Source organism: Amphibalanus amphitrite, unplaced genomic scaffold (assembly GCF_019059575.1).
Source record: "Amphibalanus amphitrite isolate SeventyFive unplaced genomic scaffold, NRLGWU_Aamphi_draft 000710F_arrow, whole genome shotgun sequence".
NCBI lineage: Eukaryota > Metazoa > Arthropoda > Thecostraca > Balanomorpha > Balanidae > Amphibalanus > Amphibalanus amphitrite.
In genome coordinates this window covers 123425-144872 of record NW_024882204.1, presented here as the reverse complement: position 1 = coordinate 144872, position 21448 = coordinate 123425, and the positions used below count along the sequence as shown (strand labels likewise).

General features: G+C 51.3%; 2 protein-coding genes across 2 annotated transcripts in view; one reads left to right on the top strand and one right to left on the bottom strand.

Moving 5' to 3' along the window:
- The window catches only part of LOC122364997 (nascent polypeptide-associated complex subunit alpha, muscle-specific form-like), a 14490-nt gene extending 9225 nt beyond the window's left edge, over window positions 1-5265 (top strand). Inside the window, exons 5-9 of the mRNA XM_043335855.1 lie at window positions 234-387; window positions 1906-2033; window positions 2415-2517; window positions 2979-3178; window positions 3713-5265. Coding sequence (XP_043191790.1) covers window positions 234-387; window positions 1906-2033; window positions 2415-2517; window positions 2979-3178; window positions 3713-3821 — 694 coding nt within the window. The 3' untranslated portion in view covers window positions 3822-5265. The remainder of the gene's footprint in view (window positions 1-233; window positions 388-1905; window positions 2034-2414; window positions 2518-2978; window positions 3179-3712) is intronic.
- On the bottom strand, window positions 5192-21448 carry LOC122364998 (MAM and LDL-receptor class A domain-containing protein 1-like). The gene is made up of 13 exons (XM_043335856.1): window positions 21302-21448; window positions 17798-17950; window positions 12251-12305; window positions 11858-12010; window positions 11397-11517; window positions 11016-11205; window positions 10568-10777; window positions 9137-9433; window positions 8631-8762; window positions 7464-7696; window positions 7017-7200; window positions 6143-6773; window positions 5192-5896 (listed from the first exon to the last, which is right to left on the bottom strand). The coding sequence occupies exons 2-13, from the start codon at window positions 17948-17950 to the stop codon at window positions 5820-5822; spliced, it is 2436 nt and encodes an 811-aa protein (XP_043191791.1). The 5' UTR covers window positions 21302-21448; the 3' UTR covers window positions 5192-5819.

Sequence of the window (21448 nt, the reverse complement as noted above, 5' to 3'; positions counted from 1 at the left end):
GCCAAGCCGACGGTCTCTGCTCGTGAAACATGGTGATACATGGTCAACAGTGGTCATTGGTCACCCAGTACGCCTCGGACGCCCATATGAATCATGCTGTTCAGTAACTTTCATGTCAGTCGGCTTACTTGGCTGGCACTAAGATTCATAAGCTCTGATTCTTATGCCACTCATGCTTTCGTGTACTGAACGGCTGAAACCCTGTGACACCACCCATGTATTTCGTTCTACAGTATTCTGGGTGTGACGCACAACTGCTCGGACGCCGATATTAAAAAGTACTACAAGCGTCAGGCATTGCTCGTCCACCCGGATAAGAGCCGCTCACCGGGCGCCGACGAGGCCTTCAAGATTCTGCGGCGCGCCTTCGAGCTGATCGGATTACCAGTGAGTGGTTGTGGGTGGATGACGTGGGAGGGTGGTGAGCCGTGCTATGTCTAGACAGAACACTGTTATTGACCCTGACTGATTGAGTTATTTGGCAATTGAATTACAGCTTAAGCATATAGCTCACAAGACGCATGTTTTTGTTTATGAACGTGTCTTGCTTTGTTTTTGTTTTAAGGGACAGGAAATTACATTACGAATTATGCAACGGCTTGTGCTCTTAAAGGGAGATAATGACCTTTTTCCACAAAATCTGAGTTAGGATCATTTTCTGACAAAACACAACAAGTTATAATGTAAATTAAAACCATTTTGCTCAATGCGGTACCTTGCCGCAAATATCTCAACTTGAAGTCACGTTAGCGGGGAGCGCTGAAAATGACCGTTGAATAAGTACTTACATCACTTTTTGGTACTTGCATGTAATTTTGTAAAATGAGCGTATTCCTTACATTTGATCTTCATCACATCTAGTTAGTTAATGGTCGTCTATAGTGCCTTCAAAAGATATTCATGGTTTGGGGGTGGTTTATGTCTAAATTTACGCAACTATTTTTCCTGTTCATCATCTGAGGCCATATGCTGCTATTTTAGTAGCAACGACTCAATTTTGAATCGGTCCCGCCGACTGCACAATAAAAGAAGATAGATACAACACTTTTGCGGCATCAGTGAAAAACTTATGCAGTACTGTTATCAAAATTCTCATAACACCGTTCGACAAACCTGAAGTCTTTTTGAAATAAATATGCTTATATTTTTCGCTTCAGGCTCTGAGGCCAAAATAATGAATTTCGTAGTCGCAATCGCAAGATTTGGCTGCGTTTCTGGCGCATGCCGTTCATTTGTGGCGCAAAATAATACTTGGAAACAAAGAAGAGTAGGCACTATGTACGAATCTAATTAATTCTAAACCGAATTAACTCTAATTCAAATTAGAATCCTTACAACCAAGCAACGACAGGGCGATAACATAAACAAAAACCCAAGCGTCGCTGTTTGAAACAAAAGCGCCATATACTGCGACTTTTTTATAGAGAAGGACAAGAAGGACAACGCATTTCGGTGGGTGTTACAAGTACTGCAAGTACTGCTTCTTTTTTGCAAAAATAAAAACCTTTTTCACATACGAAAATGTGCTAGGAAATTTTCATATTTTATAGAAACTACAGTAGAAATAGTATAGATGTCGAGTAATTTTTATTAAAGAAAAAAGAAAGCTCATTATCTCCCTTTAAGCATTCGCCGAGACTTTGCAGAGACATTTTCATTCGTTTATTGCACAAAATTTTGGAGATAGAATTCGCCCAAACTCTTATTATATATTGTAGAGGAAAGAGCATAGTACATACTGGTATGCTTCGTTAAGCTGGCAGAAATCCGATATTACGATATTACGTTATTCCGATATTACGTTATGCTCATCCGGTCTTGCTGTGACGCCGCGGAGGACTCGAGGCCTCGTCTGGGCCTGTACCGGATGTTATTGGTCTTCAATATGCGTCCCTCCGTCTCCAGGAGCAGCGGGCGGCGTTCGACGCCCAGGCCAAGGAGCAGCGCGAGGTGGACCTGGCCTTCCGGCAGTACACCGAGGAACTCATGACCCGGCTCCGCGAGAAGATCGAAGAGACCCAGAACACGCTCCGGTCAGTTACTGCAGTTGGAGCTGTCCTGTTTCTGGCTTTTTGTACGTGCTGTGCCCTAAAACGAGTCAGCCATCCCGAGTGTTCTTACTTCATTTTGCCTACACCTTTCCTTGCTCAGTGTAACTATTTATCTCCGCCTGATTTGATACAATTGTATTCGGTCAGTCTGCTGGCCAGTGTTTCCGTATTATGTATTTGCGGATCACCCGATGTGTGTTGGTGCCTGAGTAACTGCGCTTCTCGACGAAGTCTCGACTTGCGGCAGTGGGACTCGGCTGGCAAATGTTTGGCCGGTGGATACAGTGACTGTATGATCTCCGTTCCACATCGTTTAGCCATTCTGTGAGCTAAGCGTAACTCGGATGACGCGTCTATCGCCAGATGCAACAACTGCAACCAGCGCCACCGTCGCAGTCGCACACAGCGACCGTGCTACGCGGCGCGGGCCTGCGCAACCTGCAAGATCCAGCACGCGGCCAGAGAGGTGAGACATACAGGGACCGGGCCGCGAATGGTGCGATCAAAGAGAGGGTGCAGTGTGCGTGTAGCGACAGCAGGATACTAGGGATTCGAGAATATGGTCTGTTGTACTTGCGTTTGGAGGCCGAAGTATGATTCCTGCCCTCCAGACATGCTTAAATGCTTATTGACGACATGCGATCGCGCTTGGGACTAATTATAGATGTTGCGACCCTTGTAAGCTGCAGGCCGCTCGCGAACCATCAAAGCGACTGATTAACACACCAATGTGTGCTCTCAGCTAGTGTCATGTTTCATCTCGAAATGATGATAAGTTTGTTGTTTCCTCCGATACCATAAATTCCGACAACATTCCTCCGCTGTATCCGCACTAATGCATCGTATAAATTATTGTTGTTGTCATAACTGCATGCTGGTGCCTCAGCAGTTAATCGCAACTTTCTAACCTTTTGTTCCTCATTTCAGGGCGACATTTGGGCGGAGAGCCGGTGGCTGGGCCTGTTCTGGCGCTACTACGCCTGTATGGACGGCGGGGTGTTCGACATCAGCGAGTGGGCCGCCTGCCAGTCGCAGTCGCTCAAACACCTGCAGGCCAACCACCATACGGTTCAGTACCGCATCATATCGGGCGCCAAACGACACCGGCCGCCCGCCGACGAGCCATCGTGAGTGAACGAACACCCCCCCCCCCCCCCGTGAGCCCTCCGAAGTGTCTGCGCCCCACCCTCCCCGCCCTTGAGCCCTCGTGAGTCGTGGGTGCTCGCTCCCCTCCTTCTAAGGCCTTTAACCCGAAGGCAGACTGGAATGTGCGTAATAAAGTAATCTTCGAATGAACTGGGATGCACCCATCTACTCATGTAGCTGATGGGGTCGTCGCTGACCCATGAATGCTCAATGAACTATAACCTTAGATACATCAAACAATCATAGTTTTCTGATAATTCTTTGAAACATCTTTAAAGACGTGGATATTTTGTCCCGCCCGCATCAATGCACCGATTCCGTTTTACCTTGTCTGCTGATAGAGCCAATGCGTGTCTGATGAGTGTATTATACCACTGTTGTACCTAATGCTGCAGTTCCCTGAGCTAGCTATTGGTTATTGTGTTACGTTTTAGCTTAATTAAAAAAAGTTACCCATAACCGTCCTAAAGCGTGCCGCTCTGCCTGTGACTAATCTCTCCGCCTCCTCCCCGCAGTGACCGCGATCTGGAGGACATTCTCAGCAACCTGTACAACAACGGATCGATGTCTGGCGAGCCAGCGGCGGGCCAGCGGCGCCGCGGCGGCCGGCGACGCGCCCATTGAGCCGTGTGAGTGCGCCGCGCGCGCGAGGGACGGACGGGATCGGAGCAGATCTGCGCGGAGAGTGGAACTGTGCCGGGGAGGGCCGCGGTACTGAGACAGGCGGGTGGATGGCGGTGAGTGCAGGCGACCAGTCCGTTGTAGGGCTGGGTGCGTGGGAGGAGAGGGGCGTTCCTTCGTCTCGCGATAAAAGGACGTTCCTCTCCTCATGCCAGTCGGCGGGTTGGGAACGGATATCCCTTCTGATGATGGGGAAAGGACTCCCTCCGCCGGATGGAAGGGATGGTGTGCGAAGGAGGGACGCTCTTCCTGCCAGTTCAGAGGGACGTCCGTTCTGCCGTCTGGGGAGGGACACCCCTCCTCTGATGGGCAGGTGAGGGACGTCACTCCATCCCCGGCTGGGAGGGACGCCCCCTCCCAGCAGGACAGACACGTGCCTCCGCTCGGAGGCAGGGAGGGACGACCCTCCATCCGCCAGTCGCGCTGCCGTGGCCCGACCCAGCTTTGGGTAACAATAAAAGACGAGACGGCGCCGCCGAGCGAGGCGTGCCGCCGGTCTCTGGGGGCTGTCGGTGTCGGAAAGGTCGCGGGGGCAGTGGGTGGTCTTGCCGCGGGGAGGGGCGCACAGGGTGTCGACGGCTCTCGTACCGTGCTGGTGAATGTGAGGTGAGCGAGAGCCCGCCATTCGTAAAGCTACGCCCATCTGCGGTGGATCTCCTAGTATTTGGATCGCCCTATGCACCAATTCACCACCGGTACGGCTGACCAGTCGGGACTCCCGCACCTCTCACACTTTCGGAAATCAGTTCTCGTTGCGATGGGTGCACGGCGCCGGGCGCTGCGGGCTATCAGTGTGCGTGAGAACGAAGGTGCTCCGGTAGGCGTGGGTGTTCGGTCTGGCGTGCACTGTACATCTGAGCGGTGTTCGTATGCTTGCAGCGGCGGCTCGAGGGTCCGGGGCGGGTTGTTGTCGCGTTTTCGGCGGCCTGGCGGGCGATCGGGCTGTGGGCTTGCGGGAAGGAGGCTTTGCTGTGATGTGGTCTCTGCTGAGGGCCGCTGGCGGTACCGGTCGGCGGCTCTGCGGCCAGCGGGGCTGCCGCCGCTGACCAGCCGGTTCGCCCCACGGTGTTCTCTGGCTTCAGTCTCCTGTGGCCACCGTATGCAAGCCATATGCAGTTTTAAGAGGATATCTCTGCCTTCTCGTCTCAATGGCGTGCTTTCAGCTTTGATTTGATTTATTTGCCTTGGTTTAGTTTGCTTAGTGGTTTCCTTCTAGGATCGTTTTCTTCTTCTTCAGAGTTGCACTTGTTCGTGTTGGCCGGCTGTCGTGTTGGTAGGCTCGTATTGCGTTTCAGCTCGGTTTTCAAACCTCGTGTGCTACTGATATGTATTCTCTTTGGTATGGTCTTTACAACACGACATGATTCAGAATAAACAGACTTTGAAGGCCGCGTGTATCAAACGAGACAAATGGAGACAATACGACGATGCTAAAATACGAGTCTATGAGAATACGATCGGGAAGTGGGTGATGCTAACATGGAGTGCTATGAAGTGATGCAGTACAATATCACGGTAATGCCGAGCTGAATGACCGGGATGGACGGAGGGTCTGACCCCGCGGGGTGGGGAGCACCGTCTCCTTATGTGGAAGTGGTACACCGGCGAGGCCTCACGCGGATCCCAAACTCACACAGACATAGGCCGACACGCGCGCATGGGCTCTGGGGAGCCTGGACGGAACGGTGTAGCCTTCGTACGGGACATCCTACTCAACTGAGGAACCAGTGTTACTCAGCCCCGCAACGTCGAGCGGCGATGCCGAACATTCACACAAACTATCTCATGACTCCTCAAAACGATTACAGCTAGAATAAAATGACGGCAACATTGCCCGTTGACACCAAAGGCGGCGCATATCCACGGCCTATGGAGCTCATCAGCCGACTGGGACGGCGTTCGGTCGGTGCTGTGTTGTCGAAGCGACACCCGGTCGCTCCCTTAGACCTCCTGACGAACCGTGTTGTCCTCATCGTCGTCTTCATCGCGACGAGACGGGTCCGCTTCGGCTGGACGAACTGTGAATGAACAGTCTGGTCAGTCACAACGCCCGGGAGAGACACGTCATACACAGTGGCCACTGCGTCCAAGCCGAAGCATGTCCGTCCAATGTCCAATGCGGGTCAATGGATCGGCTGAATCCCAGCCCGTTCCATGCTCTGCAGCACATTTAGCTCAACTCGAGCACTGAGTCCTCCCATCGCTCCCACGCTAGTTCTATTCCCACTCGTAGCTCGCTACCCTCTCCCAGTCCCTATACTCACTGCGGCAGGCGGCGCGGCGCAGGCTGATATCATCCAGAGCGAATCCGAAGTCGGTGGCGCGTCCCTCGAAGACGACGCGCAGCGGCCGGCTGGCGTCCATCTGCACCTCGCCGTGACGCCAGGTGACTTCCTCGTCCACCTCCTCGGCTCCGAGGGTCCACAGCGTCTGTTCGTCGTCCGGATCCACCTCCTGGCCTTCAGCTGGCACCGGCTGGCTCACCACACTCAAAGTCGCCGTGGCCGAGCGGGATAGAGACGCGTACCAGAAGGAAACGCACAGCAGACGCTCCGAGTCAACTGGCTGGAGAGGGGGCGACGTCAGGCGCAGCTTCACTGCGTCTTTCTTGTTGGTGTTGAACGCGTCGAAGTAGGTGTATCCCTCCGAGGTGTGCAGAGTGTGGTCCTCGAGTTTGCGCGGTTTGCGGTCCTCGGTGGCGAGGCGCCAGCGCTGTTGCTCGTCGCTGTCGGTGGTCGAGTTGCGCCAGCCGCAGGAGTCGCGTGTGAAGTCGCAGTCTCCCTCGGTGACCATGGAGTACTCGGGTTCCTGGTCGCACGCGCCGTCCACGAAGGTGATGTCGTCCAGGGCGATGGCGCCCTTGGCGCTGCGGCCCCACATGCCCTCGAAGATGATCTGGGGAGTGGAAGACACGAAATTAGTGCAAGATTCGGTGGTCGTAATGCATAGGACACGAGTACTGAGTAGCCTACTAAAAATACAAATTAAGTTGGCATTGTCAGTCAGAGCGAAGTTTCGCAAAGACTGGCCGTTCTGCAAGACGACGGATACGCACTAAGAGTGATATCGTAGTCATATCTGGCACGAAGGACGAAAAGTTATTACTCTACGTCGGGCTGACAGCATCAGCTTTCCTACCTTGTGCTTCTGGCGGATGTCGACCGTGGTTTGTCCGTAGCTCCAGCGCACGTTCTGCGAGTTTCGCACCGACCAGAGCGGCTTTGTCATCAGGTCATCGTCCTCGTCGCGGTACTGAGCCAGCACGCGGATCGAGCCCACCTGGGAGCCAGAGGTGCTCGGGATCGTCGCGTCCATGTAGTATCTGAGGGTAGACGGGGGGACACACAATGCGTCAGGTGCCCCACGCGATCGGACCGGGCTGGACTTGTTCCAGTCATCCTATAAGTGCCGATGATCTATAAATTCTGCAGTTCGGGCGCCCCAAAAACCCCAAATCCTCATCACAACACGTCATTCTCGTCAGACCGCTCCCCCCCCCACACACACACACAAACACAAACCACCACCAGCACCCCTATCCCCACATCCTCCCATCTCCATGTTCGCAGCGGTACACTAACACACCTGAATGTGAGACAGTGCGGCCGCTCGCTGCCCTCCATGGTCGGCGACATGAGCCAGGCGAACTCGCCGGGTCGCTGCGGGTCCGAGTAGGTGAGCTGCAGCAGGTATCCGCGCTCCGAGCGCAGGGTGTGGTCGGTACGCGGCGCCAGAGCGTCCCGGCCAGTGATACGCCGCCAGTCGATCCTGTCCAGACCCTCGCGACGGCCCGGGTTCATCCAGCCGCACTCGTCCACCTGAGTGGAACGGCGGGGTGGTGATGGCGTGAGAGGAGATGACACGCCATGGACAGACAGACAGGGCATCGAATGGATCGGGTACACAGTCACATAGATGCATAGACGATTATACAGGGTGTTCCATAATGAATGTTCATTTTAAATAGGCTCAAAATCTAAGTAATTGTATTCATAACACACAGAGCGATATACCATTGTATTGGCGAAAGAATGGCTTTTTCTGTCGTGATGGCTTCAGACACTTGCATGCTTTCAGTTTTCAGCACTGGCGCCGTTTCTGCGGAGGCAGATTTCGGCCCTCCTGCAGACATGCCGAACCGCCTGCCTGACGTCCTCTGGCTTCAGCCCACGAGCAAATGCATCCACGGTGTTTTGCAGTTCCAGAAGTGTAGTGGGAGGGTTGCGCCGTAATTCCGTAATGGTACGTTATGCTTTTCCTTAAAATGATACCTATAACTACGGCGGACCGCAGTTATGTTTCTCAGCCTACCATATTCTGCGACTGCCCAAACTGCCTCTCCTTGTGTGAACGGCGCAACGCATAGCATCTGTGCTGCTGACATCGCGGCAGATGGCGGCCATGAGACTGAATGCTTTAGGATCATTTTTGCACTGATAAAAAAGCCAATCTTTTTGCAACAATGCTCGTATAAAATTATCGATCATTGTTTTATTTAAGATCCTCCAATGGTACATATAAAATGAACACTCATTATGAAACACCCTGTATAATAAACAAACATGCTGTGGGGCGCAAATCGATGACATCGCGTTGCGGCTGAGCGATTAAGATCAATTCATGGCTGAATTGCGTCAGATCCGACATTGTGCCAGCTTTAGCAGCGGGACGGGCGCTGCGCCGATGACCATTCTCCACTGCCTGAGTAGACAGTGGTCGACAGCCCGCCCGGTCGTATCGCGTCGGCCTCACCTCGAACGTGCAGTCGCTGGAGTCCGGGGCGGCCGCCTGAGGCGCCGATGGGCACACGCCCGGTGTCAGGGACACGTCGTCAATGGCAATGTCACCCAGGTCGTCAACGCCGACCTCGGCCTCGATGGCGATCTGCCGACGAGGAGGGGGAATTCAGACGTTGCCGACGAGGAAAGGGGAGATCAGGCGCTGCCAGTGGCCCATCAGGCGGCATCTGTTCTGCAGTCGCTGCGCACCTCGGCGGTCCAGAACATTTATGATCCGGGATTGACGGTGCCTATTTAACTACTTGTGTTAGCCTTACGACATTGCTCAAAGAATGGACATCATCACTCATTATATTACTTACATCTTTTATCCCTCTCGTTTCCCTATCTCTCCCTACCTCTCCCGTCTCTCTCTCTCTCTCTCTCTGTCTCTCTCCCTCTCTCTCTCTCTCTCTCCCTCTCCCTCCCCCCTCTCTCTCTCTCTATCTCCCTCTCTCTCTCTTTCTGTCCCACACTGACCTTGTACTGCTCGGAGGCGGTCACCGGCACCTGGCCCTGGTACCACCGGTTGCCGGACGGGCCGGACAGCGTCCACAGCACCTTCTCATCATCACCGACCATTCTCAGTACCCGCAGTGCTCCGATACCGGAGCCGTGCATGTGTGTCCAGAATCGGAAACACATGGGCTCGGAGCTCTGTGTGGCCGGCAGCTGACGGGACAGCAGGCGAGCCTTGTCTCCGGGCCGGCGCGGGTGCGACGCGTCGATGTAGACGTAGCCGCCGGCCGTGCCACCGATCACGCTGCTGCCGTGGTCCTGTGAGGGGTCAGGGTTAGGGTCAGGGTATTTATCAGAGGCTAGGGAGAGGCCAGGCGAGTAAATGGTTATCGCAGAGTACCAGAGATAAGAAGTTGGAGGTAGAAATCGCTATAATGAGGCTTGAGAGCCCATTTGTCGGAGGTCACAGGGTAAAGGCCTCACAGGCCAGGCCAGGGGTCAGTCGCCTCCCAAAGTGTCCTGAGCTCCTTTCGTGCGGCAGAATGGCTGTGCAAACTCTAGGTTAGTCAATTTTGCTCATTAAAATTCACGTCTCGTGGCCGGGAGCGGAACGACAAATGTGGCATGAATTATTTACGGGACAGAAATAGTCAATGCTAACAAAAAACAATCCCCACTCGGCAATTAAATCTTATCTCTGGTATATCTACAATATGACGCAGCACGAAAGGGGATGACATCCGCGATATATCACTGCACGATTTTAGCCGACCTACCGGACAACGAAACAAAGGGCATCATAACACAGGTCACAGCTACGAAAGCACCAATGCCGGCACAAAATCCACCGCATTTTGACTATTTCTACTAATAGTATCGATTCAACTGCTTTTAATTGTTCTTGTCATCATTTGCAACATCTGCACTCCGCAGTCCTACTTGCTTATATACTTCAACTTTCGCCGCTAGATGGCAGCAGCATTATTCGCCTGAAGGTATGCTGTACCGCAAGGCTCACAGTCCGCCTGAACGCATACTGTGCCGCAAGGCTCACAGCCCGCCTGAAGACATGCTGTGCCGCAACGCTCAAGCGCAAGAAATGAACGCAGGGCAACAAGAACTCCCCGGGTAAATTTATCGACAAAATGGACTAGCATGTCTTCGTGAGAAGAAAAAACGTCTACTTTTGGGCCCATGGAATTATTATCACAGCTTCTCAACAGTAATCACTCAACACGACCGGCTTTACAAGCACAAACCCAGAACTCTTTCACCTAGAAGCCCGAGTCGAGATTACTTTGCTAGCCCGAGTAACCTAGATTACTTTACTAGCCCGAGTAACGTATCTATCACAACTAAGTTTCATCTTTCATAAGAACATGACAAGCGCGGCTTTTTTAGCCCCGGCACAACAGCTGACCCACGGTGCGTTTCCAGTCGCCCGTAACGTACCCGCATGGGCCCCGTTTTGGGGTTGGTGGTGCCGCGCGCGCTCGTCCATTGGAAGTCGTCGTCGTCGCTCTGTGTCCAGGTGCACGTGTCGGCGTTGAAGGTGCACTCGTCGGCGCAGTCGGAGCCCTCGGTCAGACGCACCGAGTCGATGGCGATGTAGCCGCGGTAGTTGCGGTTCTCGCCCTTCAGCGGGATGGCCTCGAACACAATCTGCCGCCCGAACGAACGGCCTCGTTAGCTACATTTTGGCATGCTTCAAGTCATTGTTAAACATTTTAATAAGCAAACAAATAGACACGTCATTTCCGTTATTAATTTCCGTCCAAGCGGACAAAGGACAAATTGAAGATAGACAGACAGACAAACAAAACAGACAGGCAGCCAGACAATCAAAGCAATCAGGCAGGCAGACAGACAGACATTCAGACGCCCCCGTTCCGGTCCGTACCGTGTGGTCCCGGCTGGAGGTGATGAGTTTCTCGGTGGGCGTCCAGCCCTGATCGTCAACGCTATCCGACTCCCAGATGACGATGTCGTCGCGGTGGTCGGCCGTGCTGCCGTCCCGTTCGTCGTCCGATACGGGGTGGAGAAGGACGCGCAGACGGTCCACGCTCAGACCGGCCTTACTGTACTGGAACCTGTGCGGCACAATCGAGCATCGCGGCCGTCAGACGTAGATCCAGCCTACTCATTATACCAATAGTCAAACATGTCAAATACCAATGACTCCCAGATCACATGCCGTACCCAAGGCATCAATGGCCATCACAACTATATAGAATGTACATCGATTATTAATAGCGTAGGAAGCGAAATAATCATTACTGACTTGAGGCATTTGCCGGCCGCCCCTGTGCTGGGCATCTCTGGGCTGTACAGCATGGCTGACTCGGTGTTGGCTCCATCCTCGTCGGTCGGCATCGAGGACGTCTCGAAGAAGGCGTATCCACCTGCCGGAAATCCACAATAGCTCGTCAGGGAGACGGTAGTGGTGTAAAATGGACAGGATCACTTATCGACGATCGGGCGCACTGGATAATGAGCACGTCACAGATGTCGATACACGATCAGGAATACCTAATACCTGTCTTCCGCATCGGAAAATTGCCAGTGCCTCAGCGTTAGCGTATCGTCGTTATTGTCCCGACATTAATGTTCAGCTCCCAATAATCCGACGTCGGCGTATCAATATATGTAAGTGTCACAACATCAGAATACCGCCATCACTATCCCTAAGAATCCCAACGTCAGTACTCCAACATCAGCGGCCCGGGACATCATCTCGCTCACCGTCCTTGGCATTGTCGGCGTCCTCTGGGGGTCCTCCGACCCAGTTGGCCCCGGCTCCGGTCGAGCTGCGCCACATCAGCACAGACATGTTGGGGTTGGAGTAGTCGCACAGCGAGTCGCGGCCGCCGCTGCCGAACGCGCAGTCCGGGCTGCCTGAAAATGTCAAATACGTTACCTAACTGACGTGATTTGGACGAAAGAAGGTATCCGATAACATTTCATAATCGCGCAACGCAATCGTCTGTTTCAAAGCACTCAAAAGTCAACACCTTTTTTAGAACGACTACAGCTCTGCCGGACCGCGCTGTGCTACGGTGGTCCTGTACTGCGACCTTGCCATAGTGCATGACCTTTGACCTTTTACTGTGACTATGACCCTGTACCGTGACCTACCTGGTTGTTCCTCATCATCATCAGGCCGTCGTTCCGCCTGCCGCTCGATTCGAGTCTGTAACAGAGGGTGAGCAGCGTCAGCGTGTCACTCGCCGTGTCACCGGTCTATCTGCGGCGTGTTATGGACGCATCAGCGGTGTGTCAGGGCTGTGCCAGGGCTGTCACGGGCGTGTCATCGGTGTCATCGGGATCTCAGCGGGGTGTAATTTGGAGCACATCAGCAGCTGCAGCATTTCCTCACTGGCCAATGTAGGATGGAGCGGCCGGCAGCGCAGCGACGACGCAGTGAACGGTGTCCACCGTGCCGTGAGTGAGTGGTACGGCTCCGCCGGCCGCGCCCCGTGCCCCGGAGCCGGACCTAGCCGGCCCAGGCTGGCGGAACTGATACACCCCCTGCGCCGAGGGCCGGTCCTTTCCTCATCAATCAGCGACCCGCCCTGATTAGACGGAGATGAATTGTTCCACTCGCAGAGACACACATATGACATAACGCATTGTGAGCCCATGCCCAAATCAGCTCGTTATTGGCTCAGGGTCATGCCGAGGTGGCCCAATTCGGGCGTGACGCATGGAGCGGGCCACGTCCGGGCTGGTCTGGCCCTGCTGACCTCCTGCTCCCGTCCCCGTCCCCCGTCCCCACCAAATCACTGCTACCAATCATCGCGATCGCCCGCCCAGCGAGGTCACATTAATCGTCAAATGACGAGTTTCAGCGAACGAGTTGAAACCGTATGTGTCGTTCCATATCTATGGATCCATAGTGTTAAGCCTGGCTGTTACTTTTAAACGGTACAAACCAACAACAACAACAAAAACTGAATGACTCATGCTCAGGGGCAACTGTGCCTAGCAAGCTGTCTTCGACATAAGCTAACTATATGTCCGAAAGCGTATTTCTTTTATGCCTTACACAAAACTTTGCATTTCTACTGACTTGTAATCATTTTTTCTATTGCACTTTCCTAAGCAGGAGCTGTTATTGGTAGCGCAAACCGAAGCCTGCGATCGGCCCCCAGAATCCTCAGGCGCATTCCTGCTCGGTTCGGTTGCACCGATTTCCCCGAATAACACAGCGTCGGCACGGCTGTCTATCGACCCAGGCCGTGCCGTCGGGCCCCAATGAATGGTTAATGCGCGCCTGCCCCCAATCGGGTCAGTAATCACTATGGAAAGCCAGTCACAGACAGTCTGACACGCAGCCCCTCCCTGACCCCTCTGACCTCCCGCCCCATCTCCGACAATGCCACGGGGCATCGCTGTCATCGGGCATACTAGGACAGGCAGTCGCAGCAAAACTGCTAATCCGGTAACATGAATCTTCTCCCTCTCCTTGCTAAGGACTGTACCATACTGGGACTGGGACTGGGTCGGTAATGACTTTATAACTAATAACTATCCATTCGCAGCCCCATGTCCTTGCTCACGCTCCGGCAGTTAGTGGCGACCGGTTCTGTTCGGACCACATTAACATTGACCGGTGCGCAGGCCGCAGAAAGGTCGCTACGCTGTCGTGCAATGAGCGCCCAGTGCACACGGAACTGAGCGAAGGTCCCGGTAGCGCCGCTGTTTGATGGACTCCAATTTCGCTGTCTACTGAAATCATTTTGGAACGACTTTTATGGGACCACCGCACAGTCGAGCCTGTCGATCTGCTGTGGAATGTTGACCATGGCTTCCTGCTATTGACCAGCAAATAGGAATGATGGGGCTCGAGCATGACGACCAGATCCTTGACCTAAATGCTGTACGACAAAGTGCAGGCTCATCGACCAGATCCACTCGCCGCAAGCTCGGCTTGGATATGTATACTCGTATGCATCATTGCAACCATGCCACTACCGGCCTTCCGTACTACGAATTATAATGATTATATGAAAGAAGCGCAGATGCAGAAACGATAAAGTATGCAGAAATATAAAAGCCTCTTAGTTTCGGAGGTGCCAGAAAGCCTCCTTGAGCGTCAATCATCTACCTACCGTCTTAAACGAATTGACAAATGTGACAATGTCTAGGCATAAATCAGCATAAATTTATAATCACTTTTACCGTTAATGAGCTACGACTATGCTACCAGTTGTTACGACCTTGCCACGGATTATACACTTGTCAGGCGGGTGCTTGGCGAGGAGTACCGTCACGACGCCGCGCAGTAAAATTACGACGCTGCCCATCGCGGTCTGAAAAAACACCTGCGCTTTGCCTATCGACCGGCAGTCAAGCCGGCCTTGGTCAATCTGATTGCTGCGCACATTTAATGACTTACGGTTCGGCGCTAAAAACAAGGTTGTTGCTTCAATGTTTCGGAATAAAAAAGTATGTAAAAATGAAAATGAACTGGCCATCGTATTCCCATTGCAGCTGACGCAATACGAATATGCTTAATGCTATATGCGCCGGACATAAGTTTCTTTTTCCAGACAAACCCTCTGGAAATGTGACTCACTACAGTCGGTTAGGTGAGCGTAAATCGTAACTATATGCAACATCCACTGCGACAGGTTGCATGACGGTCAGAACACGGCTCAATGTGACAAACAAAGACAATTATGACACAATGTGGCAACTGAACGATGAGTGCGTAAAGCAACCTCCTCATATCGAATACAGTCGTCTGAGTAGGTATAGTCGACTACGGAATGATGTTCCACTCCTCAGAAGCTATCAGTTGACCGGAGCGCTAAGTTGTGCCATTTATCACGCAATTAAAGGGACTATCCCACCTTTAACATGGGGTTTGAGTTGAGATAGCCAAGTTTGCGGCGAGGTTCAGAAACCACTATCTATCTAGGTTGCAACCCCCGCGGCCTCTTGGTGTTGAAGAAATTCGTTCCCTTCATTTGAAAATGGGCCTTGTACAAGGCCCTATCTTCAACGTGGAGCGACCGTTAGTGTGACGTCACCTCGTTTAGTCATTCTGATTTAAATGGGTTTGTTCGTTGAAAAATCACTTAAAACTTGGTCTGAACTTTGTTGTGGTGCCTACAGAGTAAAAAGAATCAGCTTTATGACAGTAATGTGGCCTGGGGAAGGAGGTAATTTTGGGCTGTGACGTCACATATTTGAAAGTTTGTGTTTGGAATATGGGAAGCCTAAGATGTTTAATGAAAAATAAATGCCAGAACCGTGTTCCTGGTCATCCAATCTATAAAGTCGGGCACAATTTAACTGGTTTTAACAACATTTTAGAAGGTGGGATAGTCCCTTTTTAAGCGTGTCGATTGTGAGCATTGGGACACAGCTATAATTTGTGAACTCAGCCCGTGTGATGCGGCACAGCCTCCTGCACTCCAGGCAAATAATTGCCTGTGAAAAGTGGAACATCATTCTGTAGTCGACTATACATGGCACAATGCACACAGTAAGCACCAGCTGCCCAAGAACAAGTCAGCCCGCTGAGCCCCTGACTGACTTTTTGCTTTTACAGCCTATAGGAAGTTATGCAATCATAGAATACCTACCTAGCAAATAGCACAAAAAGGACAACAGGAAAAGACACCAATTAAACACACACGATGAGCTTGTCAGTGATGTGTCGCTTCTGGGGAAGCATGAGTCATGATTGCCCTCATGAGTAATGCGTAGGTATGAATGATGTCATTGCTTCCGTGACTTCTCCACCCCCCCCCCCCCAAAAAAACGGCAATACCACACCAGTCATGTTGGCCCTAGTGGCGCCCTTTCTGGAAGGATTTTGAAGTAGGTACGCAGTACGCACTGGACCATAGATAAGTCATTTAAGCCAATCTCGATAATCACGTGCATTGCCGGTAAACTATTTTGTCCCCCCTCCCCCATTACCTTTATATTCCTTATACACTTTTGCTATTATACCCTTAAAACCCGATTAACCTTATGAAGTGATATCCCATAGCAAACCGAACCTCCAGGAAACTCTTCCATTAATTTCAGACAGCACAATTAAATGCATAATTACACGAGTTGACGCTTTATATGTTACATTAGCTTGACTCTAAGCGTTATCCGGCCGTTTAACATTTAAATATGTACTGCTGCGTTATGTTGACATTGTCAATGTGCAATTTTTTTAACAGAAAAACGTCGTTATCATAAGACCTAATTTTAAAGGGACAGTATCATCGAAAAAAAAATCCATGCATGGAGCTGATTTTTTTTACTAGCATTTCTTATTTTTCTGAATCAGAAAAACATAGTTTGAGGACCGAACTCGGTGAAAAATATTGCAACCACATTTCATTTTCATGATTCATTTTCATGAGCGAACCACCACTATACAAGCATGGCCGCCAGTTTGGAAGCATGCAAAATTACTACAGAACTGGCGCAGATAATACATTATTGATGCTACGCTTACGCGGTCGTTCTTCTGATTGAGTTGTCCTTAGGGAGAGGTAGCCTTAGGTATGCCTATAAAAATATAACGTGACAATTGGAGGGAGTGACAATTGGACGTGACAATTGACAATGGGAGAAAATATCACGTGACAATCACGTGATAAACGTCATACATTGGAGGGAGATTGTGATTCAAGCTGGAGGAATTCCTTTGTTGAGCCGCTAGAATCCGAAGGAAACAGCGGAAATTGCCTACGACTATTTAATGAATTTAACGGTGATGAATACGTGCGAAAAACGTTTTGGCTTTATAAAATTTGATGAAATGACCAGGGTAAAAGTTTTATTACTGGCGGTCAATTCAAAACGGCGCAAACATTTAAACAGTGAAGATAGTGAAGCACGATTCAAAGTGTGGTACACCTTTCGTACTTTGAGCGGTGATAGCGGGATAACGGTGTGGAGCTTCGAGGATCGGTCTTCAGTTCCCGGACCAGAAAGGTGCAATGTCAAATTTCATCAAAATGGTGATACTGTCCCTTTAAGTTTTAATGAACCATGATGGTCTTCATTCTTCTGATCCAAAAAATAGCACAAAAGTGATTTAGCCACACATTGCGACGCTAACACTCCTGATTTTATTCATTTAATGGCTCAAACGATTTTAATACGACACATTTCGGGTCAACACACGATAAACATTTTTCATTACACTAATTACGTCCGTGAACTCCCGGGAGCAGGCGACTGCTCCCGCCACGTCGGTTAGTGTCCGGTGAACCGGTACTGGTTAGGTGCGGTACCGGAACTGACGTCACAGGATGATAATGACCTGACGCGGCCGGCGGTGCCCCACCCGCTCCGGCCGGCTGGGCTGGGGTCGGGTGGTCAGCGCTCGGCGTGGCTCACCGCGACCCTGGCACTGACCACTGGCCGACATCCGCAGAGATTCTAACAAAGATGGCCGATCACCCGCGGCCAAAGTGTCGATTTTCTACTAACCGTGGACTTTTGACACACATCAGCCTGTCTACAATATGTAAACGTTTAACACATCCTTGCGTATAATTGCTCCTGAGTAAGCTATTAGGCGTCTATAGTTAGCAGAACTGTCGTCTGTGCCAGCTCACTCACCTGTACGGGCAAGACGGCCTGCTCTGTGACGTCACTCACCTGGATGGGCTTTCGTGTGACGTCACTCACCTGGACGGGCTTTCGTGTGACGTCACTCACCTGTACGGGCAGGGCGGACTGCTGTGGTGAACTGAGCAGCTCGTCCAGGCTAATGTCCTCCTCCAGGGGAGCGGCATGAGCTGTGACCGCCAGCAGGGCTGCTAGCGTCAGCAGGGCAGCCGGCCGGTGGCTGGCCGACCTCCACAGGACCATCTGAAAACGGGACACAAATTTTTTAGAATTATCAAAAATATACGGTTGGCGACCTATGTGTGCTACGTGTCTGTCGCTTACCTGAATTTTCATTGATTTTATTATCATTATTTTTGTTTACCTATCGAGTTCCGGCTGATCCTGTTAACGAGTCGCATGACATGTTGCGATTTTTCAGTCACATTTCTCCATGTAGGTACTTACTAAAGCATGTCTCCTTTGAATCGGCTGCTCACTGAACTCTTGCAAATCATATTGTGCATCGGCGCCGTTTCTTACATGAGTAGAACAACGTTGTCTAGCACCTGTGTTGGTACGGCGTCAATTCGCCGAATGGCGGTCCCAGTTCACCGCGGGTGGGCGGGAGGGGAGGCGTGTGGGACTGGCGTGTCGCGTGTTCACATTGTAATTATTGATGAATTGGAGGCCCATATTAGTCACTGCCCTGTCGTTTAACGGCAGGAATGACAAAGGGCACCCACCGGGCATGAATTATGTGTGCCTGAATATATCGATGTCATCAGTGAGATAGCCTACATTCAGCTGCTATATCTAGCCTGAATATTATCCAAAGGACATGGCGTAAGGTTCATCCCTGGCTCATCCGAGAGCTCTACCGCCCCAGTCGCTCAGAGACATCCTAATCGCTGTGCCGCGCCCCAGTCGCTCAGAGACATCCTAATCGCTGTGCCGCGCCCCAGTCGCTCAGAGACATCCTAATCGCTGTGCCGCGCCCCAGTCGTTCGGGGAACCGTGTGGTGCTGCCCAAGTCTCTCGGGGAGATAATCGCTGCATTGTTTCAACATGACATAGATGGTATATAATAGCAACATTCGACGGCTTCATTTCCCTGGCTCTCATTGGTTGCTAATTTGTTAACTTGAATCGTTTGGCGGACCTGTGGACTGTTTTATTTTGAATCACGGCGTGTCTGACGTGTGTGAATGCCCTGGATTAGCGGGCATTTTTCTGTTCCCTAACCGACCCTGCCAGTCAACTCAATAGCGTGCACACTAGCCCGTTCTGTCGCATCGATTACGAACATTCCTTTACTGTGTTGTTGTGCATCGTCTACCAACTTTCCGAATGTTTCCCACTAGACACTGCCGTGTCCTAAATCGGACCGCCTTGTCCGTGTTATGCCCACTCTGCCGGTGCCACTGGGGGCATTAACCTGGAATGCGGGGCGGAAGGGCCTCTATCGATCAGGGGTGGTCGGGGAATGGAGCCACGCCCGCAGTGGGTGCACCAAATTAGCCCCGGCGCCGGGTGACGAACACAGTGGAACGAACACGGATGGACCCGTACTTTATACCGAGAGGCGCATACGGCACAGCCGACAGCTGCGCTTGGTGGCTGCCGGTGATGGGTCGGGTGGACGGTGGTGCAGACTGCAGCTGACAGCTTCTATGACATTAAAATTATATAACTGCAGACCATGGCTACTGAACACGATTTGACCAGCATGATTCGACCAGCTTTCTCCGAATGCCAAGTCAGCATTAATTTGCCTTATTACTCTGCAAAAAAAAAAACGCCAGTCAACAGTGTTTGGTTGCTTATACGCTAATACGGTGCCGTTTCGTTTCGTCAACTAACTTAACCAAACGTGAGTGGATAGCAAAACATCGAATTCATTAAGTAAAGTAATCAAACCTATTGCCTGTTTTAGTCCAGTGTTCGTAACACAAACCGGATTTTAAAGTGAACTTTCTAATCTGGTGCTCGGGGACCTATATGCTCGTTACCATGGCGTCCAGTGTAGGCTGACCACTGACCAGGGGAGTCTGGGGGTACCGTTACTGTTCCGGGATGGGCGCACATTCCGGGCAGGGGCGGAAGCGTCACCGCAGCGGGGCGGGGCCGCTGGCGGGGGGGGGTCACAGAGCGGAACCGAGCGGCAGCGCGCAGTGATGACGGCTGAGCCGGATATGGCGGACCACCGCGGCACAGTCACAGCCACAGGCTCTGCCTACGCCTCTATACCGCACAGAATCACCACTGTGTTCGCGGTCTGACTATGGGCATCGGGCGGCGCGGACCGCCGCCGATACAGCCCGTATAGCGCTGAGCTGAGGTAGGCTGTACCGCACAGCACCGGAGCACTGCGGCACAGCATACCTGCCGTCGGTTGTTACGCCGAGACGTCGAGCAACAGAGCCGCCGCGCCAGGCCAAAGCGGAGTCGGGAGTTATGAATGCCTTTTGAAAATTGGACCGCATCATATAGACTGTAAAAACACATTTCAGGTGCTCTATGGCTTTTTTAAGCAAATGGCTGTAGTTATTCGATAAACGTTTTAGTGTCTACTGTCGAGACACGATTTGTGCCGATGGCGATCTCAGATTAAAGCCGACTATAAGAAACAGCGAAATGATAAAAAGTCACGACATTGACCATCTAGCATTCAGAACAATTTGTGAACAATGTATGTATAGCATGGTCCACTCGATTAGTGTAAAATGAGCGCACCATTGACATAAACGGCAAATTATTACAAAGCCCAGGGAGATTAAAGTACGTCAGCATATAGGGTGAACCGTTTATCGTAAACATCAATGGCTATAACATACAGTTTTGACCATTTTCAAATTTCAGCGACCCTACTACAGCAGGGTAGTGAACGCGAAAATAGCTGTCAACCTGCATGATTAATTCAGCATCGATTTCAACTGTCCTCTATTGAACCACTACACCTTTGTCGCCTTTCTAAACAAGCTCCGAATTCGACATTTACAACAATCGAATTCAATTAGGTATTAAACGAGCGACATTACAATTTACAGCACCGGCCACCGGGAGCACCCGGGATGACGTTTTTATTACCTACCCGTCCCTTTTCGATAAGTCAACAGCTTCTCGGGTTCAGGTAGGTATGATGGTAAAATGAGCTACTGCTAATTATCTACCCAAGTGTTATAACCTATAGGTCTATACATATACCTGCTTGCATATAAATCAGTCTTTATCAACCTTGCCTAAATAGTAAATACATATGTAGATCTATTCACCGTTACGCAGGCATAGATTTTTATGCATAGGCCATAGTTACGACGGACGACGTGCACTAAGTCGAATTTTTAATCACAATCATTTCTCTGAACAAAACGTCTACCGCCTTTTCTTACAAAAAATCACCTTTTCCTTGGAACGTTAGAAGGAAATATAATGAGATTCTAACCTCAAACGACTTTATCTCACCCACTTAGTTAATTCACAAATGCAACAGTTCAATTTATGCGCACATGTGTATCCCCCTACACAAATTATAATTCATGTCCCGTTCATTTACGTTCTCCAGGGAAGCAATATGCCTTATGAAGCCCCTCGCGTGCCCCGTCGTATCCTCACCGTTATAGCCGAGCGTCCCGAACCAGTGACAGTAGGCGCGTCGTTCTCTCGGGGTCGTCGGTTCGACGCTGTAGTGGCACGTCCGATAGCGGTGCGCCCCGGGTGGCGAGTGAACCCCCAGCGGACCCGCTCGGGCCACCCGAACCG